The sequence below is a fragment of the Panicum virgatum genome, chromosome 6K (assembly GCF_016808335.1).
Source record: "Panicum virgatum strain AP13 chromosome 6K, P.virgatum_v5, whole genome shotgun sequence".
Classification (NCBI taxonomy): domain Eukaryota; kingdom Viridiplantae; phylum Streptophyta; class Magnoliopsida; order Poales; family Poaceae; genus Panicum; species Panicum virgatum.
This window is the reverse complement of record NC_053141.1, coordinates 48,248,734-48,275,222: the sequence shown is the minus strand read 5'-3', so window position 1 is coordinate 48,275,222 and position 26,489 is coordinate 48,248,734. Positions and strand designations below refer to the sequence as shown.

General features: G+C 46.3%; 4 protein-coding genes and 2 non-coding genes across 17 annotated transcripts; 3 read left to right on the top strand and 3 right to left on the bottom strand.

Moving 5' to 3' along the window:
- The first annotated feature begins 597 nt into the window (after positions 1–597).
- Positions 598–2,968, top strand: LOC120713140 (putative kinase-like protein TMKL1). The gene has a single exon (XM_039999147.1). It carries the CDS (start codon positions 633–635, stop codon positions 2,727–2,729), a length of 2,097 nt encoding a protein of 698 aa, XP_039855081.1. The 5' UTR covers positions 598–632; the 3' UTR covers positions 2,730–2,968.
- A 1,316-nt stretch (positions 2,969–4,284) lies between these two features.
- Positions 4,285–12,981, bottom strand: LOC120713132 (mediator of RNA polymerase II transcription subunit 15a-like). Of its 8 annotated transcripts, XM_039999132.1 has the most exons (11): positions 12,657–12,926; positions 11,442–11,553; positions 11,030–11,159; positions 9,585–10,453; positions 9,221–9,548; positions 8,495–8,565; positions 6,365–7,801; positions 5,544–5,885; positions 5,189–5,383; positions 5,000–5,088; positions 4,307–4,926 (listed from the first exon to the last, which is right to left on the bottom strand). In XM_039999132.1, the coding sequence occupies exons 1-11, from the start codon at positions 12,812–12,814 to the stop codon at positions 4,722–4,724; spliced, it is 3,936 nt and encodes a 1,311-aa protein (XP_039855066.1). In that variant the 5' UTR covers positions 12,815–12,926; the 3' UTR covers positions 4,307–4,721. The 8 variants fall into 8 exon arrangements, with proteins under 8 accessions (XP_039855062.1, XP_039855063.1, XP_039855065.1 ...); XM_039999128.1 differs by having other exon boundaries at positions 4,285–4,926; positions 9,221–10,453; positions 11,045–11,159; positions 12,657–12,981; XM_039999129.1 differs by having other exon boundaries at positions 4,285–4,923; positions 9,221–10,453; positions 11,045–11,159; positions 12,657–12,981.
- A 1,383-nt stretch (positions 12,982–14,364) lies between these two features.
- Positions 14,365–17,559, top strand: LOC120713138. 3 transcript variants are annotated; one of them, XM_039999143.1, is made up of 10 exons: positions 14,365–14,432; positions 14,523–14,772; positions 14,845–15,003; positions 15,176–15,223; positions 15,331–15,393; positions 15,531–15,623; positions 15,716–15,859; positions 16,252–16,359; positions 17,058–17,109; positions 17,194–17,559. In XM_039999143.1, the coding sequence occupies exons 2-10, from the start codon at positions 14,668–14,670 to the stop codon at positions 17,229–17,231; spliced, it is 810 nt and encodes a 269-aa protein (XP_039855077.1). In that variant the 5' UTR covers positions 14,365–14,432; positions 14,523–14,667; the 3' UTR covers positions 17,232–17,559. The 3 variants fall into 3 exon arrangements, with proteins under 3 accessions (XP_039855077.1, XP_039855075.1, XP_039855076.1); XM_039999141.1 differs by having other exon boundaries at positions 14,365–14,772; XM_039999142.1 differs by having other exon boundaries at positions 14,375–14,760.
- Positions 17,560–17,808: 249 nt separating this feature from the next.
- TRNAL-AAG lies at positions 17,809–17,889 on the bottom strand. The gene has a single exon. It is a non-coding gene; the product is annotated as a tRNA-Leu (tRNA).
- A 4,506-nt stretch (positions 17,890–22,395) lies between these two features.
- Positions 22,396–22,476, top strand: TRNAL-AAG. The gene has a single exon. It is a non-coding gene; the product is annotated as a tRNA-Leu (tRNA).
- Positions 22,477–22,721: 245 nt separating this feature from the next.
- LOC120713139 lies at positions 22,722–25,893 on the bottom strand. 3 transcript variants are annotated; one of them, XM_039999146.1, is made up of 10 exons: positions 25,811–25,893; positions 25,483–25,714; positions 25,252–25,410; positions 25,032–25,079; positions 24,862–24,924; positions 24,632–24,724; positions 24,396–24,539; positions 23,896–24,003; positions 23,171–23,222; positions 22,722–23,084 (listed from the first exon to the last, which is right to left on the bottom strand). In XM_039999146.1, exons 2-10 carry the CDS (start codon positions 25,585–25,587, stop codon positions 23,047–23,049), a joined length of 810 nt encoding a protein of 269 aa, XP_039855080.1. In that variant the 5' UTR covers positions 25,588–25,714; positions 25,811–25,893; the 3' UTR covers positions 22,722–23,046. The 3 variants fall into 3 exon arrangements, with proteins under 3 accessions (XP_039855080.1, XP_039855078.1, XP_039855079.1); XM_039999144.1 differs by having other exon boundaries at positions 25,483–25,869; XM_039999145.1 differs by having other exon boundaries at positions 25,495–25,868.
- Positions 25,894–26,489: the final 596 nt, after the last annotated feature.

Here is a 26,489-nt window from a genome sequence, read left to right as displayed (position 1 = left end):
TCTGTTGACAAATCAGTAATTTTACTGATGTGTTATAGTATTTAATAACTATGACACTCCTATAATCTTTACACTCAGACTGCCCTGTTCACGAGCTCCCTACTCTGCTGCTGCTCCCATCAGCCATCAATCAATTGAGAATTGGGCCCTCCCTCCCATTTCGAAATCCCGCGGCAAAGGGGGGCAGGCGGTACGACCGCGAGTTGCTGTTGCTGACAAAACCATCCATTGCTGCGTTTCGTTTCACACCTGTGATGGGGTGTGTTTAGATGCGCGAAAATCTAGTGGAAAAGATTATATCGAGCACTCTATCACTTTTCATTTGTTTTTTATTGTTGTGGTAAATATTGTTTTATTATAGGTTAACTATACTTAAAAGATTTGTCTTGAAACGTACATCAAAATTATGTAATTAGTTTTTTTATTTACTTACATTTAATATTTTATATATGAGTCATTTGCTATATTTAATATTTCGATGTGATGAAAAGTTTGGAGGAGTTTGGGAAGGTGAACACAACCTTGCTTGCTGTTTCGTGCTGTGCGTGACAGACAATGGCAGCAGCTGCGCGGCAGATGGGGTGGGGGGACCCTCCCTCCCTCCCTAGGGAGTTGGAGTACTCGTAACTGCAATGCCTTGCCTTCCCCATTGCAATGCAATGCAACCGCCAGCCAGCGCTCTCCCTCCTCTTCCACTCCACGCAGCTCCCCTCCGCCCCATGATGCTGCATCCGTGGGGCCTCCTCCTCCTCCTCCTCCTCTGCCTGCCGCTCGCCACCGCCGCCGCCTCCTCCGACGCCGCGCTCCTCCTCGCCAAGGTCAGGCCCGCGCTCCAGGGGCAGGGCCCCAACCCCAACGCCCAGCTCGCCACCTGGAACGCCTCCACCCCGCTCTGCCTCTGGCGCGGCCTCCGCTGGGCCTGGCCCGACGCCCGCCCGCTCCGCTGCGACACTGCCGCCGCGCGCGCCAATCTCTCCCTCGCCCGCGACCCCGCCCTCCTCCTCCTCTCCATCCGCCTCCCCGCCGCCGCCCTCGCCGGCACCCTCCCGCCCGACCTCGGAGCCTTCTCCGCCCTCGCCTCCATCTACCTCGCCGCCAACCAACTCACCGGCCCCGTCCCGCTCGACCTCGGCAACGCGCCCGCGCTCGACGCGCTCGACCTCTCGTCCAACCGCCTCTCCGGCCCACTCCCCACCTCCCTCTGGAATCTCTGCGACCGCCTCGCCGACCTCCGCCTCCACGGGAACGCTCTCGCGGGGGCCGTCCCGCCGCCCGCCGGCCCCAACACCACCTGCGACAGCCTCCGCGTCCTCGACCTCGGCGCCAACCGCTTCTCCGGCGGGTTCCCCTCCTTCCTCACCGCCTTCCGCGGCCTCCGCCGCCTCGACCTCGCCGACAACCGTTTCCAGGGGCCCATCCCGGAGGCCCTCGCCGGGATGGACCGCCTCCAGGACCTCAACCTCTCCAGCAACAACTTCTCCGGCCAGCTGCCACCGACCTTGGCCCGCTTCACGGAGGCCGCCTTCCTGGGCAACCACCCTTCGCTGTGCGGCCCGCCGCTGCGCACCCAGTGCGTGTCCTCCTCCGGCCTCAGCTCCCGCGGCGTCGCCGCCATGGTCATCGGCCTCATGGCCGCTGCCGTCGTCCTCGCCTCCGTCTCCATCGGTTGGGCCCAGGGGAGGTGGACCTCGAGGCGGCGGCGAGATAATGATGCCAACGCGCAAGGAGGGGATGATGACCATGACGCCGCCGCCGACGACGATGGCAGGCTGCTCGTCTTCGAGGGCGGCGAGCACCTCACGCTGGACGAGGTGCTCAACGCCACCGGCCAGGTGGTCGACAAGGCCGCCCACTGCACCGTGTACAAGGCCAAGCTCGCCGGCGGCGGCGGCACCATCGAGCTGCGCCTGCTCCGGGAGGGCTGCTGCAAGGACGCCGCCTCCTGCGCGCCCGTCGTGCGCCGCATCGCCCGCGCGCGCCACCCCAACCTCGTGCCGCTCAGGGCCTTCTACCACGGCCGGCGCGGCGAGAAGCTGCTGATCTACGACTACTTCCCGCGCACCCGCACGCTGCACGGCTTCCTGCACGAGCGCGACGCCGGCGGTCCGCCGCTCACGTGGCCGCGCCGCCACAAGGTCGCGCTGGGCGCCGCGCGCGCGCTGGCGTACCTGCACGCCGCCCAGGGCGAGGCGCACGGCAACGTGCGCTCCTCCAACGTGCTCGTCGACGACCTCTTCGTGGCGCGTCTGGCGGAGCACGCGGTTGACCGGCTGCTGGTGCCGGCGGCGGCGGAGGCGGTGCTGGCGGCGGCCAAGGCGGACGGCTACAAGGCGCCGGAGCTGCACTCCATGAGGAGGTGCGGCGCACGCACGGACGTGTACGCCTTCGGGATACTGCTGCTGGAGCTGCTTATGGGAAGGAAGCCGGCGGCGGACCTGCCGGCGGCGGTGAAGGTGGCGGTGCTGGAGGAGACGGCGCTGGAGGAGGTGCTGGACGCGGAGCTGCTCAAGGGGCTGCGCACGAGCCCCGCCCCCGCGGAGGAGGGGCTGCTGCAGGCGCTGAAGCTGGCCATGGGCTGCTGCGCGCCGGTGGCGGCGGCGCGGCCGACCATGGCGGAGGTGGTGCGGCAGCTGGAGGACAGCCGGCCCAGCAGGACCCTGCAGACACGCTCGGCGCTCTACAGCCCGGCGGAGAGCAGGAGCGACGCCGGCACGCCCAACACCGCCTAGCCGCCTAGCATCCCAGCTTCAGCTCATTCACTCTCATCAGGGCTTGGAATCAGAGCGAGCGACACCTGCAATCTATCAGAGCTTGCAAATTAATTACTACTACTACTTATAAATGTAGTAACTCTGGATGTATAATCACAGAGATTGGGTTGCGCAACGAAGTAAACTAAACTAGACGAGATAAAAGTTCATTAATTAATTTGACGCTAGTACGGGAAGCAACGATTCCCATTTGCTTATCAAGCTACCACTTTCAAGCAAGCTATGAGTACTCTACACCTGGAGTATCGTCGTTTTGGAGATGCGATGCGATGCGACGCCGGCAGACGAGTAGTGGGCTGACAGACTGCACAAAGGGATTCCTATTTGCACACTCTTCCTTCTTTCTCTCAAAAGCTTGATCACACCCTGAGCTCCAGCTGCACAGACTGCTGCAGTGCTACTCCACTCTTGCATCTTCGGCAAAGCTGTGTGTGCCAGGTGAGTGTGTTTAGCTGGTAAAAAAGTTTGGATTTTAATAATATAGTATATTTTGTTATTACTTAACCAGTAATGTCTAATTATAGATTAATTAGACTTAAAAGATTCATCTTGTACTAATGAATTAAACTGTATAATTAATTATTTTTTAACTGTATTTAATGTTTCATGCACATATCTGAAGATTCGATGTGATATGTAGTGAAGGAAGTTTTTTGGAAACTATAGCAGTGGTGACTTACAAGCAGCATAGCTGTCTCAGGCTGCTGCAGCACAGGTAGTCAGGTACCATACGACGGAGGATGGCAACACGGCAGACGGACGGAGCGGATTCGCATGACTACAGTATTTTCCACTTTGTTTCGTTTTTCTAGCGCACACAAGTCAAAAAAAAATCTGGCATGAATAAAGTGTTAAATGCAGTTTATTTGTAATTTTTTTAAGAATGAGTATAATTTTTCGTGACGAATTAATGACGGTAATTAATTTATAATTTACTACAGTGATGCTGTAGTAATCATTTTCTAATTACGCGGTCAAAGATCTCATTAGATTCTTCAGAGTTTCTAACGCAGAAATTCTGGAGTTAATTTTGTAAACTAGTTTTATTTAATACCATAATTAATGGCCAAAATTTCCTAATACTTCCTGGCTCAGGGAACAAAACAGAACAGGGCCTCACTTCTATTCCTGTTCGAAAGCCAAAGCAATACATGCACGACACCTGTTGCTCAACACAGTGCAAATCCATTATCGATGCCTGTTTACCCCCCCCCCCCCCCCCCCCCCCAAAACCTTCCTTGGCCATCATGCCTCTTTGCCCTCTGTCATCATGATATGCAGTACAGATTCATCCCTGGGTGCTGGGGAGGGAGGCGACAAGAAAGATCTCTCTCGATATGCAATGGATGTATCAACATTGAAATCTGGTCTCTGCTCCTCCTAACATAGTATGCAGCAGCAGCAGATTCCTTTCTCCCAACAGGAACCAGATTGGTAGGATTAAGCAATGCGGATTATAACAACGAAAACTATGCGCGAATGCATACAATTCCCATCAGCACGTAGCTCTCAATTGTAGCATGTGCTGCACCTCATAGTACTTTATATGTTCTGATTGATCCTGAGGTCAGGAGGTCTCTCCATCAGAATCATCCAACCCAACAGGACCTTAATTAGGATCACAGTACATGCATGTTTAGTTTGCTGATAACCATGAGTCACATCTATCACAATGGGTATCCTATTGCAAGGAGGCAAGGCACACGCATGATACTGCTGCTGCTGCCTGACTAGGCAAAAGCACCGTGCACTGCTCGCTTCATACACTGTCCTATCCTGTCCTGTACACAATCATATTCATATCTGGGTGTGAGACTGAAAATACCACAAGGATATCAAGGAGGTATACAACAGGCAGACAACCCTTCTCTTTTTTTCTTTCTCAACACAAATACTTATGATAATCATGATAAATAAAACGTACTCGGTCGCCAAGGCCCGCCGGTGTCATCAAGCGCCTACGCAGCTTTCCCAGCAACCGTAGCTCGAGCTGAAACTGCCTCCACCAGTCTGCTGGGCGTACTCGGAGATCACTTTGCGGGCGCAGGCATCCCATGTCCTTGCGATTTCTCGCAGTGACATGGGCTCTGCTAGACCGCGGAGCAATATGCCGAACTTTGACTTGGCCTTTGTAGAGAGGTCGTCTGAGTTCCTGCTGCAGCCACAATATACAAAATCAATCGCCACCTTCCATACACAAAAATATATGATGCCACACCACAACGCACCTCTGTTCATCTGGAAACTTGTCTAGGAGCACCGGGGAGCATTTGGGGTAGCTAGCAGGAACAAGCAACCTCAAAGGCAGAATCGGGCTCTGCCACACAAATTCAAAATACGACAGAATGAGGCGACCAATGCCAGCACAGACCCTTGAACAAAAAAGAAAAAGGAGAAATCACACGAGGCTGCCTCACCATCTGTGCCGAAGCAAACATGGATTTCAAGCTGGGGCTAACAGCAACAGCAGTGAACGTGCATCTAATGACTGTCCCTTCAGCCCCCTCAGATGTAGCTGCGAATGACTCAGCATCATCCTCGGAGACATGGAGCTCTGTGTCTATGAGCTGTTGGTTTATCTCGTGAATCTCCTCCATTAGAGCATGGTTCACCTGCAAAACGATGCGCATGATACGGGATCAAAACACTAGATAGGCAACGCTTTAGATACCAGATAAACAACATTTCCCCTTTTAGATACAAATATGCAAGTTAATGAAGGACTATTGCGCTCTGCATAGCTTATCTACAAAAATATGGGGAGAACCACACCTCAGCCTTTTGACACTTGACACGTGAGGTTGCAGTTGATTGCAGCTCAGGAGTCTCCACACTATATGATTGCTTCAAGCCATCGTTGACGCTTCCAGGTGATGAGACATTAAGAGGCATAGCACTAGTGTCCCGCTTCATTTTCTTTGATGTACCACTCCCGTCGTGGGTTATGAAATTCCTGGCTTGCAAGCGGCATTTTGTCATAGCGACAAGATCTTCACCCACGGCAGCTCTAGAACCATTACCAGGTGCTGATCCAGCGATCCTGTCAATCATACTCACGACAGAATCTATATCGCTAACTGCAGCAGTAAGGGATTGGCGCTGTGTTGTTCGCAACTGCATAGCAACACCAAGTTCAACATGAAGCATATGAAGAAAATATTAGCAGACTCCAATATATCATCAAATAAAACTAATTTTTAGAGGGTGTCAATGACTTATGTCTATTATTGCCATACAAGGAGAACAGGTTTTCAGCCCTAGATTACAAAGTATAATAAGAAACCGTGTTAACTATAAAGCCTTATGCTCCACATGCTTTCACCTTTCAGATATGCAACAAGTATCAAGAGCCAAAAGTACAACAAAATTTGACTAGGGTAATTTTCATATTTTGAAGAGCTAGCATGGTACAGATGGGTTGCTGGGAAAAGGCATATTCGAAACTTCTATAGCCAAAATTTGAAGCCTCATTTTCTTTGTGCTAGAATGTTCTAGATATTTATAAGCATAATATGCATTCAACAGCACATTCAGAAAAGTATGACCAAACAATTGTCAAAAGAAAGTAAATAGGAAGCTGGAGAGATACTGACTGCTTTAAGCAAGCGGTCGAGGGGCCTTTCTGCTGCGTTTGATTTGGTTGGAACTTGAGTAGGTACATTAGCCTGACTTCCATCGGCACTTGTGAATTCTGCTAGCAAGGGTGACGCAGATATGCCTGGTGTGTTAACGGCTATTGATTGTGTTTGAGGTGGAAGGGAAGTTTGCTGATGTCCAGCCTGCCCAGTACTAGTAAGTGATGATAAGTTGGAGAGTGGTTTATCTGAATCCACTGGTATAGGAGATGGGGCAACAGGTGGGGATGGAGATGGAACAAATGGTGAGTTAGCTGAATGCAGTGGTGTTCCAGTCTTGAGTTGAGACTGCAACAGATTGTGCTGATCAACCTGAGGAGAATGGTGTGAAATTTGTGGGGATGATGCTTGGAGGTTTTGTGGAGAAGAAATTGGAAAGGCACCACCCGGTTTCATCTGCTGATAATAGTTGCGTTGACCCAGGTACATTCCAGATTTCATTGCAGGTCCTTGCCTAACCTTTAGCTCGTTCATATCATTTCCAGAATAAAGCTGTGGGACCTGCATCTGCCCTTGCTGCTGTTGTTTCTGTAATTGTTGCTGCATTGGTAGCTGTGATTGGTGTATTTGCTTTTGGTGCTGTAAGTGTTGTATAATCTGCTGACGCTTTATTTGCTGACTTTGCATAATCTGATGCTCCTGTTGTTGCTGCTTTAGCTGCTGCAATGAGCCTGCGTTTTGTTGCATGGAATTGGTATTAGGTTGCATTGTACTCATCGCATTGATGGATAACAAATTACTACTGGACTGCTGCTGTGCATTCATTGCACCCTGCATGGGACCAGTGCTTCCCTGTTGCAATGTAGAACCCATTGAACCATGCTGAACATGATTAAAATTATTTCCTTGGGCACTCTCCAAATTAGAGCCAGCCTGCAGTGCATTTGTGACATTTTGCTGTGTTGTTGGAACACCAAAGTTTGTTGCTTGAGGCGCAGATACATGCTGGATGCCAGGTGCACCAGAGGACTGTACTCCTGTGCTAATGCTAGGCAAACTTGCTTGAGGCATCTGATTAGTATGACTATCATGCTGCTGCAAACCTGAAGCCTGTTGTTGCTGTGAAATGTTAGAGCTAGGAGCTTGCCCAACAGATTGCTGAAACTGTTGTTGTCCTGTTGCCTGCACAGGCTTCCTTCTTTGAAAATTTAGGATATTGACAATTTGCTTCTCGTATATTGGGATTTTTTCTCTAAAACCTGGCTGAATGCTGCTCTTGTTAAGTTGCAGGAAGTGCAATGTGCGCTCCAACAATGCTTTGAAGTTCTTCATCTTTTCATACTGGTCTGAAGACTTTTGAGCTGGCATGTGGTTATCAACATGTTGTATCTTCATAGATATTTTATTGTACAAATCATTGAGTTCTGCAAAGTACTGGTCTTTTAAGTTCTTAATCTGTGCACAAATAAACAAACAAACGATAAAGTGGTTGCCAAGGCATTCCATTAAGTTACAATCATGGCTGGCACACAAAAAAATAGAAAAGAAACTGCGGCATCAATAGAAGGAATAATGTGTTTTCTAAACTCGACCTGCGGGGGGTATGACAGCCCCAGGGCATTTGCTAAGAGAAGACCTCTCACGCAAGTCGAGAAAACCCCCGAACCCTTGCCCCAGGGGTGCCGTAACCTGTACCGTTGCCCGTGTGAGAGCGGGCCGGCGGGCCAGGAACACTTTCCATATGCTTTGGCATGTAGGCAAGCGAGGGGATTTTTTTTTTAACCTCAGCCTGAAATCCGCTCCCACAGGAGTTGAACTCAAGATCTGAGGAGTGCTACTGAGGCCACCTAACCAGTCCGGTTCGGCACCTGTTCGCAAATAATGCGTTTTCTAAATATGTGCAGGTCGAAATTAATGATCAAGGAAATATTGATACCAAAAGAAAAGCAGCATAATGAATTTAGGACCAGGCAGGAAGCAAAAATCCTAACATATATTCAACGATGTCAGTTATTACATCTTATAGGTCAATCTCAATCAGTTGAATCACAGTCACAGATCTACCTATTCTTGGCACTCTTCTTCAACAAACATTAGAAAGCTGCAAGTAAAAGCTTGACAATGCTAATGGATTGTAACATGCTTTACCATTTGATATATCTCCTCTTGCAAATCACCTGCACCTGGATGACCAGTTTGAGCAGTGGAATCCACAGAAGCTGCATAGAAAGCAAGATTGTTAAAACAATGAAGACACCAATGAACAAGCAATCAAGTAGCAACCTAAAACAAAATGGAACCAATCACAAAAAAAAAGGAACCAGATGCAAACAGTGCGGAAATTTGCATGCTTAATACTGGAGAAGAAGTCACAACTTTGAATTAAAGATTAGAATACAAGAAAAATTATTGCAGAGTAACAATTACAGAAACACTAAACACAAATGAGGAACACATTTGGTGAAGAAAAAAACACTGAAGATCGACCTAGTCAAAATAACAAGCTGTGGACTTACAGTATATAACTGCACCTCATTATAGTTGACATCCCCAATTTTTTTTTTATTCCTAGCAATTTAAAGCTTGCTCTCATAGAATAAATATTGCCGTAAGATACTAAAGTTAAACAGAAAGAAATCTCAGATCCCTAAGATGGATAAAACTGTAAGTGGGCAACAAAAGTTTTGTTCATATCTGTAGAGCTACAGCAACAAATGATGGTAAGCATAACACAACCTTAGCTTCAAGGAAAAAAAAAAGCCCAAAGTCTTACACAAGAACTCAGGGAACTTTTAAGGTAGAGTAACAGTACAAGACTGCAAAGACAGGAGTACAATAGTAAAAGACTGCAAAGACAGTATATGAGGAACTTACTACTGGATGAAACTTCTTGAAGGCCCCTCGGAGCCTGAATATATTGCTTTTGATCAATGTTATTCTGTTGCAAAAGCATGCCAGCTGAAGTTTGAAGTCTCTGTTGCATTCCCAATTGTTGTTGCAGTTGATTAGGCTGAGACTGGAACTGTGACATCATATGTTGAGATTGCTGAAGCTGGTTCTGCTGAGACTGAGGTTGCATCAAACCCATCGATGCCTGCTGAGCATGGTGTTGCTGCTCTGGTTGCTGAATTGCCTTATTTGACATATGCATTCGTTGCATGCTTGAAACATTTGGCACAGTTCCAAGAAGCTGCTGCTGCTGCTGCTGATTTTGCTGCTGCTGCTGCTGCTGCTGCTGATGCAGACTTGACATATTTCCCTGGGGGGACAATTGTTGAGGCTGGTGCAAGGGCATTGATTGCTGGTTCAACATCTGCTGCGTCTGTTGTATATTCAAAAGATTATTTGACTGAACCGGTAGCCCAGCACCATTCTGTTGACTGATTAACTGATTTTGTTGTAAATTTGACTGTTGGCCCATTAATTGTGGTTGCTGTTGTTGCAAAGGAATGTTGGACTGTTGAGTTGGCTGAGTTTGCTGCAAAGAAGGCTGCTGATGCATGGAGGACTGTGGATGTTGCTGCTGTCTCATTACAGATTGTGTAGGCTGCTGGAGTAATGACTGCACAGATTGTTGTACTGAGTTCAAAGGATTCTGTTGAATGCCGCTCTGAGTAGCGGACTGCATAGCCATGGGCTGCGTTTGTGAAATGGTGGACTGCCCAGGCTGAAGGCCAGATGACATCTGCATCATGGCCTGCTGTGAAGATTGCAGCTGTGTTGACTGCAATAAAGATTGCTGCTGCTGAAGGTGTGGTTGCATGAGTGAGTTCTGCTGCAATTTCTGGTTCATCAACATTTTTTGCTGCTGATAAATTAACTGATTCTGTGCTTGCTGCTGCTGCTGCCTACCTGCCATTTGTCTTTGTGCAGCATACATATCTTGTGGAGTACCCTGTGCCAAACCATTGTTCATGGTGTTTTGCGGCATTCCAGACATGTTCTGCAACGTGGATGTCTGGCTGACACCCGGCAAGCTCTGACCAAGACTAGGGAGAGAACCTTGAACAGATGTAGAAGCATTTGGTTGCCGTGTCTGTTGCTGAGACATCAATGGGATAGCTGATGACTGTGCTGGATTACTGCCTTGTGGAGGAAGGCCAGGCGCTGTTTTAGAAAATATGCCATCGTTAAGACAAGGAACACTTACTTTAAAATTGCAACAAGAACACGGAAGAACTCAATGCAACATATTACAGATAAAAAACTGAGAAAGTGAGCTTCATTTTGCGGGACACAGAAGAACTCATTGCAACATATTACAGATAAAAACAAAAGAACTCAAGGAAAGCATACTGAAAACAATTAGGAACTGATTTGTATCTCAAAAGAAAATTACCATGGTATAATCATTCAGAACGCATATGCATCACTTTACGTTAAGTAACAATTAGCATCTAATGCCTGTTTGGATGCAAAATATTTTCGAAGTATTGGAAAAATACAACGGTTTTGCAAAATACATTGGTTTCGGAGAGCTACTGGGTGTTAGGATGCAACAAACCTTCTAGTTTTTAAAAACCATGGTATTTTTAAAACTATGGTATTTTTCAAGACTCAACTTGGGACCTCTTTCCTTTCTCTCTTTTCTTAGAAAAAAGAATTTACTGCAAAAATATCTTGATTGTGATCAAGTTTCTAAGAAGCAAATACATCAATATCACAAAAGGGTGTCTGTTGTACATTGGTGCATGGTACCTGGACCTGGGGGGGTTTGATTTGGAATCACTTGAGCATTTCCAGGGTTCTGTTGTGTCTTTGTCTGACTCTCCATAGACAGCATTTTCAGAGAAATCTTCCGCAGATAATCAGACTGAGTGATACAAAAGGAAAGTAAATAAGATGTAGCTTTGCATTAATACAATTAATAAGTACTAGGTGCATAGACCCATAATATTTTGGTACCAGAAGGCCTGGTATCAGTACATAGTATATATGCATTGCTCCATAGTTTATGTTAGGATGGTAAAAAGATGCTACAAGAACCTAAAAATTGACCTAAAAGGTTTTGAGATTGTTCATAGATATCATTGATCCCACCCCATAACTAAAAGTTCTAATTCTGCATGCAGAAGGTAGATTTAGGTTAAAATACCTGGTTGGTGGCTGCAGTATAGATTTTCTCTTCAAAACGCACAGCAATTTTTTGAAGCTCACTAAGCCCCTCAGGCACTGATACTGGCAGATGCTTCTTCAGAGTCTCCATTCTACACAAATAATGAAAGATGAGATATATTGAGAGATATACTAAGAAAAATGTGTCCAACTACCATTTAATAAGTCCAAACAAACAGCAAGCCTCTTATCAGGGAAAAAACAGTGAGCCAGAAGCTCGAGACTAGTGGCATGGAATTTGTGGACAGCTAAAGCACAGACATATGGTTGAACAAAAGCAGCTAGGGTAAAACGGACAAATTTAGTGGCAGCCATATAGAGACGCTGCACCAAGTTCGGCCTTCAAGCAGCAAGCACCATGAAATAATAAATAATTTTTTTTAATTATTTTTCATCACAATCATGAGTTATTGTTGTGTACAAGCCAACCTAAAAAGAATGAAATGAGTGGGAATGTCTCCTCCCATGGTCGAGGGGGAAAACATGAGCTGAAACCGTGTGCAGGCGATCAATTCTCCCAGTACATCAGCAGAATCCAAGTCCTCCAGATGTAAAGAAACATAAGTATAAATATTTCCATATCTTTGTTACCCAGCTAAGGGTATACAGCACAAAGGCTGGTATATTGATGCTTAAGCAGAGACAATAAATGCTACATCATCAAGTGTCTACCTAGGATATCTGGCTGGCGTTCTAATGGGAATAACTAATTTGTTGGTTGAAACAAAAATCAGCCAAATGTCCAACCGCGACGACCCCGTGTTGCTCGTGGGCTAAGTTAGCACTTTCGCTGTGTGTGTTTATGGTCGAGACATGACCTTCTAGTTATAATTTTTTTTGTATCCTGCAGCAAGCACACAAGTAGTTTCTGCTCTTCGAATTTGATAATTAAATTAGGCAGAAATTGTGTAATCTAGATAGGATGATGGACTGGATGGCAAGGAATGACTAGTGAGCGATCTGCGATGAGATTATATGTAGAAATAGGCAGACGAAGCATTAGGGCCATGCGCACAGATGGATCGGCAAACCCTATCCTAACATAGTAGGCATATCAAAGTGGAGAGGGAGGTAGGCAGGTGAATCGAACGCAAAGAGGGAGGGAGGGAGGCAGGTGTGGACGGATCGAATCGAACGCAAAGGAATTGAAATTGCATCCCGTCACGTCAGTGAGGGGGAAGGGAAGGGAACGTACATCTTATTGACAATCCTGCTTCGCGCCTCGGGCTGGAGCTGGGTGCGCCAGTCGCCTCCGGCGGGAGCGGCGGCGTTAGGGTCGACGCCACCGGCGGCGGCGGCGACGGCGGCAGGGTCGGCCCCCTGCGTGGGGCGCCAGTTGGCGGCGCCGTCCATGGCCTGCGGCTTTGGATCGATCTGTTGGGCGACCAAGGATCGCCGGTTGCTCTACGGCAAGCAGCAGCTGCAGGAGGAGGAGGAATCGAGGCGGGCCGCGGGCGGGGGGAGAAGAAATTGAGGAAAGTGACGCGACGCGAGTAAGGATGAAAACGGATGGAAAAATCGTCTCGTTCCGCTCGTATTTCTATATTTATTTTGTTCGTTTTCGTATTTACGAAAAAAATATGGAAATGAGATGGAAAACGGGAGAGAGTGTATCTTGTCCGTATTTGCGGAATCCCGTTTTTAGTGTATCTTGTCCATATTTGCGGAATTCCGTTTTTAGTCGAGATAATCCTATATTTTTCTCGTATTTATAAAATCCGGAAAAAAAAATAAATAGGCACACCATATTTCCTCTCATGTTTCTCAACATCAATACATATATTTTACGCTTTAATTGTAGGAAACAAGAAATATTGATTATATTTTTGAAAAATAGATTGTGTAAAGAAGTGTCTTGTGTTATATTCATGTAAAATGAGTGGTGATTAAATTATAATGTATTCCGGTAGATTTTCCGGTTTCCGTCCGTTTTCATAACCGTTATATTCCGTTTCCGCTCCCGTACCCGGCTATTTTGCTCCCGCTCTCGTTTTTCGTAATAAAAAAACGGAAACGGAAATGGCTGAGAGGTTTTTCCGCCTATTTCCATCCATTTTCATTCCTACACGCGAGAGACCACGCTCGGCTCGGCACGGAGGAAGATGACCACCCCACCCCACCCCTGCCCAGGGTTTTACTTACCGACCAGTCCGGCCAAACCGGTAGAGTTCAGTTCCAGTATACCGGTCCGGTTTGGCCGGAAACCGGTCGGAACCGGTCAAATTCAAATTTGAATTCAAAAATCGCCGTGCAATCGGTTCGGACCGGCTTAGCGGTCGGTTTGACTGGTAACCGGTCGGTTTGACTGGTAACCGGCCAAATTCAAATTTTTTTTCTTTTTTTATTTAAATTCAAATGCCCGCAAAGTATACTAAATAAATGTTTGTTAAATGTTTGTACAACATATTTTAGCCTAAATGAACCCTCCAATCCTCTTTTGTACTACTTTTACATTGTATTTGTATATTTTTATATGCATGTTTTTTTTGTTTAAATTCAAATCCCCACAAACTATACTAAATGAACGAATTTTTGAGAAAATTTGACACCATTAGATTCGTCGCACCTTGAATTATTTTCAGGAATTTTTTTTAGAAATTTTTCATCTTTTTGAATTCAAATTTGAATTTTGAATTTGGACCGGTTTGGTGCCGGGCCAAACCGGACCGGTTCCCACCGGTTTGGTGAACCCTGCCCCCGCCGCGACTTATTCCTCCTCTTCTCTCTCTTCTCCTCCTCCTTATGTTCCCATTTGGATTTGGATTTGGATTTGGATTTGGATTGGATTGGATTTTGTCGGCCACCGCGGGCCGGAGATATTATTCCATGGGCCGGCGATATTTGGGCCTCCTTCGTTCTCTCTCTCTCTTATAGAGAAGGAAAGAATCAAAAAGGCCCATCTCTGTCCGCGTCGCCGGTGGAGGAGGAAGGGAAGGCAGCGCCTGCGCCGGCACCCGCGCGGCGGCGGTTGGTAAGCCCCAGCCCCAGCTCCAGCCGCCTCCGCCTCTCTAATGGTGATTCGGAGCTGCTCTTCTTTCCTCCGTGGACTGCTGATTTCCAGAGCGGCGTGGAGGAGGCAGTACCCCCTCTTCCTGGCTCTCAGGCCTCCTGTCCCGCCGCCGCCCACACGCTTCTCCTCCTCCTCCTCCTCCTCCTCCTCCTCCTCCTCACGGCGCTCCGCCAAGAGATCCGCCGCAAAGACGCCAATGGACTCCGCAGCAGCCGGCGAGCCCTTCTACGTCGTCCGCAAGGGGGACGTCATCGGCATCTACAAGACCCTCAGCGAGTGCCAAGCTCAAGTCAGCAATTCGGTATCTACCTTCAACTTCCGTCAGCTCCTTTCCCTTGCTAATGCTTGCTTGCTCACCATCTGCTGCTCCTAGGTTTGCGACCCTTCCGTCACTGTCTTCAAAGGCTACTCTCTGCGCAAAGACACCGAGGAATATCTCGCTGCGCGCGGGTTAAGGAACGCCCTCTACGCCATTGACGCAGCAGATGCACGAGATGAATTGTTCGACGATCTAGTTCCCTGCCCTTTCCAGGTAACGCAACCAAACCAGCACCCAGCTGCTGCAGAGCCACGCTCTGTGAATAGAATAATTCTGCAATGAAATAAGTGCCCACCAGTTTTGCTTGATAATATGTAATTAGCTTTGCATCTTATTTACTACCGTCCTCCTAGAGTGATGGTTGTGCAATTTGTTGTGATTTCAGCAACCTGATGCAGCTGCATCCTCAACTTTGAAAAGGCCACACGAGATTGTGAGTACCTTTTATTTTCCCCCCCACAATAGGTGTGAATGAGTGGTCCATTTAAAACTCACCTCTCTTTATCTCATTTACTCGCACCAAAAAATCACTTTCTCAAGGAAACTGGACCATCAAAGAAGCATCCCAAAGTTGATGAGCAGGAACCATTACCTGATAGTCATGTGAGTATGAATAATGTACATTGTTCCTTGGTTCGTTTCTGTAGTTACGGTATCATACTAGCATGTATATTTGCAACTTGTCTTTGCTGTGATGGTATGTCAACTTTTCTCGTCACCAGGTTTGACCTTTTATGCAGCTCTCTTGTATTCTTGAATTTGATGGTGCTTCTAAGGGAAATCCTGGGAAAGCAGGTGCTGGAGCAATAATAAGGCGGTTAGATGGTTCTGTGGTACGTAGTGCAACTGGTAGCTAAGATGTTATGTTCTATTAAAATTCAATCACCATGCCTATCTGGTTACCATGTTATGATCTTTACTGAAGATTGCTCAACTACGTGAGGGTCTGGGTATTGCAACCAACAACGCCGCTGAATATCGTGCACTGATCCTGGGGCTGAAATATGCAGCCAAAAAAGGATTCAAGTATATCCGTGCTCAAGGAGATTCTAAGCTTGTCTGTAACCAGGTGAGTGGTGATAGCTTTGCTACTCCGCAGCTTGTATCTTCTACTGTGAACTATCAATCAATAGACATTTAGCGTTGTGCAGTTTGTTCTGACTCTCTAATCCCACTAAAGCATTAAATTTGTGGATGAATGGAAAACACAAAATGGGTCTTTTACAGGCTTCATTTGTTACCTCAAATGTAGTTTGGCCACACAGTTTTATTCAGTCTTGTTTCACGAAATCGATTTTTTTATTCAGCACTCCCAAGTACATGTTCCTCTGTTGAAACAGCCCTTGTTCAACTCAGGTCTCATTGAATTAAAGCTCTCAGGAGAGCTCCTTTTGCAGCTGGATACTGTAGTAATGTTCATCTTTTCCTTAACAAAACTAACACACTGGACTTCTGGAGCAGGTCCAAGATCTCTGGCGTGCTAGGAATGATAATATGGCTGGCTTGTGCAAGAAAGTTAAGGAGCTGAAGGGGACATTTCAGTTATTTCAAATCAGGCATGTTTTGAGGGTAGGTGTCGCATCTTTCCTCTGTCTTCTGACCTTGTTCAGTTTTCTTTTAGACAAGCAGCGTTATGGTTTGCCATTTGCATGCACTGCACCACATTAAATTCTTCATTTATTCTTTTTTTTGTGCCATGCAAAATTTAATGTTGACAATCACATATAATCAATTCTCAAAAGATACCGGTTCCAGGGAAAAAATGGAGTAACCTGGTATTTTACCTTTACCCCCTCCCTCTTCTGCAAAGCTCTGTGAGTGTTGCATAATAGCTATTTCGTGCACGTTAGCATGTCTCCACGTCTTGCAATTGAAGTAGTGAAAAGTGACAAGATCGATGCATGACCAGTTCATGATTGCTTCATGTTGTGTCAGTTAAGTGGTAACATATTTATTCCAGCAATTTCCTCTATCTGTTTTACCTGTAACCATCATTTAGAATTGACATCTAATAAACACATAGATTGGCATCTCCACGGTTTGATATGGCCTTTCCACTTTTTTTATAATAATCAAGATACAGCAATTTTTAGCAGTAATTCTTCTCATCAGCCATTTGGAATGCTCTTGAAGCATAACTTTCTGCTAGAATCCCTTTTTAACTGGATTCATTGTTGGTCCAACAGTCCCTCTTTCAAGAAAGGAGGTTGGTGACAGCTAGAATGCTGGTACCCCTGTCACTCATGCTGCCTTGTTTCTTTGCGCAGGATTACAACTCAGCTGCCGATGCTCAAGCTAACTTTGCAGTCGAACTTCCTGGTATGAATTTCTGTGTACCCTTGTGAATTGCTAGCTACTATGCCAATTGTATTGTATTGGACCTGATTTCGTTGTCTACTACAGTCGGTGAAGTTCAAGAGCAGTCAAACTTTCCATGCTAGTAGCTATGTTGTGCTCCGGTCTGGTTTGTGCATCCATCGCTTAGGCGCTGGGACTGATTCATTCAGTTCCCATTGACAGTAAAGGAAGAGATAACACAGCAGCTATAGTCAAATTTGTAGTGAATATGATATATTTGCAGGCTATTGAACCGGCTGAGTTGAGATATTGAGTACATTTCTAGGAGATTTAATCGACTCAAAACTTGTGTAGTGCATTGGCTGCACTGTAAAGCACCAGTGTTTGCTGATGTGCCATGTTTGTATTCGAAATATTATTAACGAACAAATCTAGATCAATCCGTGCAGCTTGAGACTCTCGATGCAACAAGTTATTATCAGTAAAGAAAACTAAATAATTTGCACATAAGGAAATTATTTTCAGATCCTGAAGATGACATTTTTGTTGGATGATGGGAAGTGCAACCCGCACCAGATCACGGCATGGATATGTTGGATGTGAGGCTGGCAAAATCATGGATGTGCACCTGTTGTCTGTTGAATTGATACTTGCGCGCACATGTACTGTGTACATGAGTGATTCATGGGAGCAGAGAGAGTGATCAAAAAAATATTCAAATGTTGAGAGTGGGATTTGAACCAACGCCCTTTCGGACCAGAACCTTAATCTGGCGCCTTAGAGCAACTCGGCCATCTCAACGTTTTGCAAATTTTTCTTGGTATATCAATATTGCAAGATAGCACCCATAGGAGATGAGATGGCAACGCTGGAAACTCGATGGATGTTTACACCATTATTATAACTAGTTTGGTAGGCGCGCTATGCGCGCCCGTATAGGAAATTGCTAACTCGAAGTAATATTTTTTTTACTGTTCTCGAAAGAGGATCATGTGATGTTTTAAATTATATAAAAAATATATTATTGTGAAATACGAAATTATTTTTTTGTATAAAAATGTATATTTTTTATTTTACAATAGACTTGTAGTGTGTAACGATAGGTATTATTGTCTTTTATGGACATCATGGACTTATGAGATCGTATAGTTCAGATAAGATGCTATGATATATTTTTTTAAGTTTGATTTAGTACAATCAGTTAGTTAGATGGTAAATATTTTTAACGATCTAAAATTGTCAGTTTATGTAAAATTAACACATAGGCTACCCCTTTATATGCTGGATCGTTCATATAAATAAATATTGTTAGAACTTTAGTCTCAAGTGTATATTAGATAACTGGTGCTATAAATATTAGGAAGTCTCAAGTGTATATTAGATAACTGGTGTTTTAAATATTAGAAAGCAAATATTGGGAAGTTTTTTCTTTTTAAAAAAAAACAGAAGGCAGACTTATACTGGAAAGGGTAAAAAAAACCCTCACGAACAGTACTGAACAGTGTCGTGTGGGGCCCACTTTTGCGAACAGTGGCATGTGGGGCCCACTTGTGAACAGTCTAAAAACAGTGCATGTGGGCCCACTTGTGAACAGTACATATGGGCCCACTGTGAATAGTGCTGTGTGGCCCCACGTGGGGCCAGAACTCACGGCGTTGCGCCGATTCTTGGCCCCTTAGTATGGCCCTGTTTGGATGAGAGTAGCACAAAAATTTTGACCAACATTTAGGGGTACTAAATAAAGGTAATTTACAAAACTAACTCCACAGCCATGTTCTACTTCGCGAGACGAACCTAATGATGCTTTCCAATGCAACTAGAATCACGTCCAGATTCGCTCGGAGTTGACGGGAATTGCCGAAACAATAGGACGACCAGAATTTGCCACAATTATACGGCATGTTTCGGCTGATATTTGGAAGCTTCATGAAGATCTGGACCGGTGGAGGGAAGAGTCCAGATCATGTTATCTAATCTTCGAGTCTTTATTGAGTTGTAATATATCTCTTGTCTTCATTTAGGAAAGAGTTTAGAGGTTGCCTTGCACGGCAAGAAGTCTCCGGACTATAAATATGTACCCTATGACATTTGTAAAAAAAGAAGACGTCATCACGTTTGCAATCAACAACTCTTGGCGCACCGACACCCCTATTCCTAGGGTTTCATCCAAGTAAGCGACATGCTGCCCTGATCGCTTCTTGCGATCAGGGCAGCGTTGTTCTTGCTTTTACCTTGGTATTACTCGTACTGAAGTGTTTTTGATGGCGAGTAGTGCTAGTTATCCTGATTTTCGTAGTATGATCTTTAGTAGATTCATCGTGCTTTTATTGCTTATCATCTATGAACATCATGTCATCTCTGCGCGATCATGTTTTAATCTTATACTAATTATCGTTATGGAATTAGTCGTGTAGAGATGGCACCCTGCTTCCTTTTAATCTAGTAGATCTAATCTGTTACGGTTTGTTCTTATACTTAAGAATTGGCATAATATCTGCTAGTTTAGGCCTTGCAAACGGGTTGGATGATCCGGAGATATATTAGATGCTTTGCCTTAGTCTTAACAGGGAATTGATCCGGGAATCGGCTTTCACTTGTTCTTAGGCCTCTATTCTGGTTAAGGTTTAGTTATTTATTACGCTCATTAGGCCCAATTACGTGTAGGATGTTCCGATCTAGCAGTGAAGCTTTTTACCGTCGTGGATTAGATTAGCTAGATTTAATTGGAGCAGCTTTACAGTTATTTGCTTTATTTATCAATATCCGTATACAAGCAGATCCAATCTGACGCCGGGACTCGATCAGCTCTTTAAAAGCCGATGCAAGAGTCGTCCCGAGGAGCCGACCACGGCTCGGACTTACGTTTCCACGTGTTTGTGTATGCAGGCAAATCGTTGCAAGCACGTTCGCACCTTCCTGATCGGGTATAGGTCAGGTGGCACGCCCTGCGTCTTATAAAGCCGCGGCGTGTGCCAGGAGTGCGGGCCGTTGACGAGGGAGCAGTGCTTGCCAGTGCCCCGGCAACCACCCGGCTCTTCGTGTTGCCTGTCGCTACTCGCCGGTGGATTTTGACCGACAACAATTTTTGAATAAATTTGAATCTTAGTTTGAAAGTAAAAAAAAGAAAGAAAAAAAAAGCTCGTCTCGGCTTGGGCTGAAACCCAACCGGTCCAGTCCGGCCGCTCGGCCCGGCCGCCTCCCCTCCGTCTCCCCGCAGCGCCCTGCTTGCCGGGCCCGCGCGTCAGCATCTCCGCCCCGTCGTCTTCCCCGCGCTGCCCGTCGCTGTGCCCTGCGCCGTCCGCGGAGAGGCCGCGCGCGCGCCGGTGACCGACGCTGCTCCTCTGAGCCGCGTCACCTAGCGGCACAGCACGGCCCGCCCTCCACTGCCCTGTCACCACCACCTCGGGCCCCTCTCCTTTTTCTGTGCAGCGGTGGAAATCGGCCACGCCGCACCGACCAACCGCGCCGCTCGGAGCAAGGACATGCGCTGGACGTAAGCGCAATCAAAGCCAGGGGAGCTCCAGCGCCGCACGCCGACCACGCGCTGCTCTTCTTGTCCACCTTACCTCTATCTCCGTCCTCCCTCTCTGTCCCAGTCAAGGCGGAGCACGCCGCTCATCTTTCCTCTCTCAGCTGCACTCTCTCTCTCTCGGCAGCAGGCATTCACTCGCTCACTGCTCTCTCTCTCTCCGTCGGTGGACAAAAGGCACAGTATAGGCAGCATTAACTCTCCTAAGTGAGGAGAGCCGAGTGATGCCGCTGTGCCTGCTGATGCGTGAGTGTGCAGGAAGTGAGTGAGAGTGCATATGTGCATGCATGTGTGCTTGGCGTGGAGAAGAGTAGAGAGGAAAGGACGGGGGTGGTGCACTGGTGCTAGCTGCGCTGCTCTGCTGGTTGTTCTGGTGGAAAGAGAAGAGAGGAGAGATGGCGGAAAGAGATTAGAGCAAAACACAAGACCAGCAGCCAAATGCTTCGTGGGGAAGAAAAATCAGCGGAGGGAGAGAGAGAGGAGAGTTAATGCTGCCTATGCTATGCTGTGCCTTTTGTCCACCGACGGAGAGAGAGAGAAGTGAGCGAGTGAATGCCTGCTGCCGAGAGAGAGAGTGCAGCTGAGAGAGGAAAGGTGAGCGGCGTGCTCCGCCTTGACTGGGAACAGAGAGGGAGGACGGAGATAGAGGTAGGCTAGAGCTGGAGCCTGGAGCTAGAGATGTGTGAGAGAAAAATACTATTGTCTGACTGGTGGTTGGAGGTTGGAGCTGGAGTTGTGTGAGAGAAAAATACTATAGAGACTGGAGGCTGTCCACCAGCCGAACGGGATGAAGGTGGACAAGGAGAGCAGCGCGTGGTCGGCGTGCGGCGCTGGAGCTCCCCTGGCTTTGATTGCGCTTACGTCCAGCGCATGTCCTTGCTCCGAGCGGCGCGGTTGGACGGTGCGGCGTGGCCGATTTCCACCGCTGCACAGAAAAAGGAGAGGAGCCCGAGGTGGTGGTGACAGGGCAGTGGAGGGCGGGCCGTGCTGTGCCGCTAGGTGACGCGGCTCAGAGGAGCAGCGTCGGTCACCGGCGCGCGCTCGGCCTCTCCGCGGCCGGCGCAGGGCGCAGCGACGGGCAGCGCGGGGAAGACGACGGGGCGGAGCTGCTGACGCGCGGGCCCGGCAAGCAGGGCGCTGCGGGGAGAGGGAGGGGAGGCGGCCGGGCCGAGCGGCCGGACTGGGCCGGTTCGGTTTCAGCCCAAGCCGAGACGAGCTTTTTTTCTACTTTCAAACCAAGATTCAAATTCAAATTTAAATTTATTCAAAAACCTTGAGGAGCTCACCAAGATTAGGTCAAGATTTTTGTGTAGATGCTCGAGGAACTCATAAAATTATTTTTCTTTCATCACATTTTTGAATGTTCACAAATGATTTTTATGCACAAAACATAAAAAGATCCAAGTAAGAACCAAATCAAACATCGGTTTATTTATTTGTCTTAATTTTATTTCTATATGAAATTCGGGCTGTTACAGTACTAGACTGTGATACTAGTAGAATACATACATATCGACATATCGTCATATCCCTGCACACGTGGGACCCATCCGTTCGCTCCCCTCTAAAGCTCAGCCATTTGTTCTTTTTTACGGTCCCTAATCCCACGCCACACGGGATAACGGAACGGTCAACGCGTTTTTTTTCCATTTTAGCACACCCGTACCCTAACTAGTTATAATAATGGTGTAAACATCCATCGAGTTTCCAGCGTTGCCATCTCATCTCCTATGGGTGCTATCTTGCAATATTGATATACCAAGAAAAATTTGCAAAACGTTGAGATGGCCGAGTTGGTCTAAGGCGCCAGATTAAGGTTCTGGTCCGAAAGGGCGTTGGTTCAAATCCCACTCTCAACATTTGAATATTTTTTTGATCACTCTCTCTGCTCCCATGAATCACTCATGTACATGTGCGCGCAAGTATCAATTCAACAGACAACAGGTGCACATCCATGATTTTGCCAGCCTCACATCCAACATATCCATGCCGTGATCTGGTGCGGGTTGCACTTCCCATCATCCAACAAAAATGTCATCTTCAGGATCTGAAAATAATTTCCTTATGTGCAAATTATTTAGTTTTCTTTACTGATAATAACTTGTTGCATCGAGAGTCTCAAGCTGCACGGATTGATCTAGATTTGTTCGTTAATAATATTTCGAATACAAACATGGCACATCAGCAAACACTGGTCCTTTACAGTGCAGCCAATGCACTACACAAGTTTTGAGTCGATTAAATCTCCTAGAAATGTACTCAATATCTCAACTCAGCCGGTTCAATAGCCTGCAAATATATCATATTCACTACAAATTTGACTATAGCTGCTGTGTTATCTCTTCCTTTACTGTCAATGGGAACTGAATGAATCAGTCCCAGCGCCTAAGCGATGGATGCACAAACCAGACCGGAGCACAACATAGCTACTAGCATGGAAAGTTTGACTGCTCTTGAACTTCACCGACTGTAGTAGAGACAACGAAATCAGGTCCAATACAATACAATTGGCATAGTAGCTAGCAATTCACAAGGGTACACAGAAATTCATACCAGGAAGTTCGACTGCAAAGTTAGCTTGAGCATCGGCAGCTGAGTTGTAATCCTGCGCAAAGAAACAAGGCAGCATGAGTGACAGGGGTACCAGCATTCTAGCTGTCACCAACCTCCTTTCTTGAAAGAGGGACTGTTGGACCAACAATGAATCCAGTTAAAAAGGAATTCTAGCAGAAAGTTATGCTTCAAGAGCTTCCAAATGGCTGATGAGAAGAATTACTGCTAAAAATTGCTGTATCTTGATTATTATGAAAAAAGTGGAAAGGCCATATCAAACCGTGGAGATGCCAATCTATGTGTTTATTAGGTAAAACAGATAGAGGAAATTGCTGGAATAAATATGTTACCACTTAACTGACACAACATGAAGCAATCATGAACTGGTCATGCATCGATCTTGTGTCACTTTTCACTACTTCAATTGCAAGACGTGGAGACATGCTAATGTGCACGAAATAGCTATTATGCAACACTCACAGAGCTTTGCAGAAGAGGGAGGGGGTAAAGGTAAAATACCAGGTTACTCCATTTTTTCCCTGGAACCGGTATCTTTTGAGAATTGATTATATGTGATTGTCAACATTAAATTTTGCATGGCACAAAAAAAAGAATAAATGAAGAATTTAATGTGGTGCAGTGCATGCAAATGGCAAACCATAACGCTGCTTGTCTAAAAGAAAACTGAACAAGGTCAGAAGACAGAGGAAAGATGCGACACCTACCCTCAAAACATGCCTGATTTGAAATAACTGAAATGTCCCCTTCAGCTCCTTAACTTTCTTGCACAAGCCAGCCATATTATCATTCCTAGCACGCCAGAGATCTTGGACCTGCTCCAGAAGTCCAGTGTGTTAGTTTTGTTAAGGAAAAGATGAACATTACTACAGTATCCAGCTGCAAAAGGAGCTCTCCTGAGAGCTTTAATTCAATGAGACCTGAGTTGAACAAGGGCTGTTTCAACAGAGGAACATGTATTTGGGAGTGCTGAATAAAAAAATCAATTTCGTGAAACAAGACTGAATAAAACTGTGTGGCCAAACTACATTTGAGGTAACAAATGAAGCCTGTAAAAGACCCATTTTGTGTTTTCCATTCATCCACAAATTTAATGCTTTAGTGGGATTAGAGAGTCAGAACAAACTGCACAACGCTAAATGTCTATTGATTGATAGTTCACAGTAGAAGATACAAGCTGCGGAGTAGCAAAGCTATCACCACTCACCTGGTTACAGACAAGCTTAGAATCTCCTTGAGCACGGATATACTTGAATCCTTTTTTGGCTGCATATTTCAGCCCCAGGATCAGTGCACGATATTCAGCGGCGTTGTTGGTTGCAATACCCAGACCCTCACGTAGTTGAGCAATCTTCAGTAAAGATCATAACATGGTAACCAGATAGGCATGGTGATTGAATTTTAATAGAACATAACATCTTAGCTACCAGTTGCACTACGTACCACAGAACCATCTAACCGCCTTATTATTGCTCCAGCACCTGCTTTCCCAGGATTTCCCTTAGAAGCACCATCAAATTCAAGAATACAAGAGAGCTGCATAAAAGGTCAAACCTGGTGACGAGAAAAGTTGACATACCATCACAGCAAAGATAAGTTGCAAATATACATGCTAGTATGATACCGTAACTACAGAAACGAACCAAGGAACAATGTACATTATTCATACTCACATGACTATCAGGTAATGGTTCCTGCTCATCAACTTTGGGATGCTTCTTTGATGGTCCAGTTTCCTTGAGAAAGTGATTTTTTGGTGCGAGTAAATGAGATAAAGAGAGGTGAGTTTTAAATGGACCACTCATTCACACCTATTGTGGGGGGGGAAATAAAAGGTACTCACAATCTCGTGTGGCCTTTTCAAAGTTGAGGATGCAGCTGCATCAGGTTGCTGAAATCACAGCAAATTGCACAACCATCACTCTAGGAGGACGGTAGTAAATAAGATGCAAAGCTAATTACATATTATCAAGCAAAACTGGTGGGCACTTATTTCATTGCAGAATTATTCTATTCACAGAGCGTGGCTCTGCAGCAGCTGGGTGCTGGTTTGGTTGCGTTACCTGGAAAGGGCAGGGAACTAGATCGTCGAACAATTCATCTCGTGCATCTGCTGCGTCAATGGCGTAGAGGGCGTTCCTTAACCCGCGCGCAGCGAGATATTCCTCGGTGTCTTTGCGCAGAGAGTAGCCTTTGAAGACAGTGACGGAAGGGTCGCAAACCTAGGAGCAGCAGATGGTGAGCAAGCAAGCATTAGCAAGGGAAAGGAGCTGACGGAAGTTGAAGGTAGATACCGAATTGCTGACTTGAGCTTGGCACTCGCTGAGGGTCTTGTAGATGCCGATGACGTCCCCCTTGCGGACGACGTAGAAGGGCTCGCCGGCTGCTGCGGAGTCCATTGGCGTCTTTGCGGCGGATCTCTTGGCGGAGCGCCGTGAGGAGGAGGAGGAGGAGAAGCGTGTGGGCGGCGGCGGGACAGGAGGCCTGAGAGCCAGGAAGAGGGGGTACTGCCTCCTCCACGCCGCTCTGGAAATCAGCAGTCCACGGAGGAAAGAAGAGCAGCTCCGAATCACCATTAGAGAGGCGGAGGCGGCTAGAGCTGGGGCTGGGGCTGGGGCTTACCAACCGCCGCCGCGCGGGTGCCGGCGCAGGCGCTGCCTTCCCTTCCTCCTCCACCGGCGACGCGGACAGAGATGGGCCTTTTTTATTCTTTCCTTCTCTATAAGAGAGAGAGAGAACGAAGGAGGCCCAAATATCGCCGGCCCATGGAATAATATCTCCGGCCCGCGGTGGCCGACAAAATCCAATCCAATCCAAATCCAAATCCAAATCCAAATGGGAACATAAGGAGGAGGAGAAGAGAGAGAAGAGAAGGAATAAGTCGGGGGGGGGGGGGCAGTGTTCACCAAACCGGTGGGAAACGGTCTGGTTTGGGCCGGTATAAAATCGGTCCAAATTCAAAATTCAAATTTGAATTAAAAAAATGAAAAATTCCCAAAAAAATTCCTAAAAATACTTCAAGGTGCGACAAATCTAATGGTGTCAAATTTTCTCAAAAATTCGTTCATTTAGTATAGTTTGCGGGGATTTGAAGTTAAACAAAAAAACGTATATATAAAAGTATACAAATACAATGTAAAAGTAGTACAAAAGAGGATTGGAGGGTTCATTTAGGCTAAAATATATTATACAAACATTTAACAAACATTTATTTAGTATAGTTTGCGGGCATTTGAATTTAAATCAAAAAGAAAAAATTTGAATTTGGCCGGTTACCAGTCAAACCGACCGCTAAGCCGGT

Excerpts from the sequence above, each read along its gene's own strand:
- LOC120713132 (XM_039999126.1), bottom strand. The coding sequence starts at position 12,814 with ATGGACGGCGCCGCCAACTGGCGCCCCACGCAGGGGGCCGACCCTGCC. Across the intron at positions 11,554-12,656 it reads AGCAGGATTGTCAATAAGAT|AATGGAGACTCTGAAGAAGC; the intron begins GTACGTTCCCTT and ends TTATTTGTGTAG. Across the intron at positions 7,802-8,494 it reads AAGAGGAGATATATCAAATG|ATTAAGAACTTAAAAGACCA; the intron begins GTAAAGCATGTT and ends ATTTGTGCACAG.
- LOC120713139 (XM_039999144.1), bottom strand. The coding sequence starts at position 25,764 with ATGGTGATTCGGAGCTGCTCTTCTTTCCTCCGTGGACTGCTGATTTCC. Across the intron at positions 25,080-25,251 it reads TAGTTCCCTGCCCTTTCCAG|CAACCTGATGCAGCTGCATC; the intron begins GTAACGCAACCA and ends CTGTGATTTCAG. Across the intron at positions 24,540-24,631 it reads GGCGGTTAGATGGTTCTGTG|ATTGCTCAACTACGTGAGGG; the intron begins GTACGTAGTGCA and ends TCTTTACTGAAG.
- LOC120713140 (XM_039999147.1), top strand. The coding sequence starts at position 633 with ATGCCTTGCCTTCCCCATTGCAATGCAATGCAACCGCCAGCCAGCGCT.
- LOC120713138 (XM_039999141.1), top strand. The coding sequence starts at position 14,473 with ATGGTGATTCGGAGCTGCTCTTCTTTCCTCCGTGGACTGCTGATTTCC. Across the intron at positions 14,773-14,844 it reads AAGCTCAAGTCAGCAATTCG|GTTTGCGACCCTTCCGTCAC; the intron begins GTATCTACCTTC and ends TGCTGCTCCTAG. Across the intron at positions 16,360-17,057 it reads AAATCAGGCATGTTTTGAGG|GATTACAACTCAGCTGCCGA; the intron begins GTAGGTGTCGCA and ends TTCTTTGCGCAG.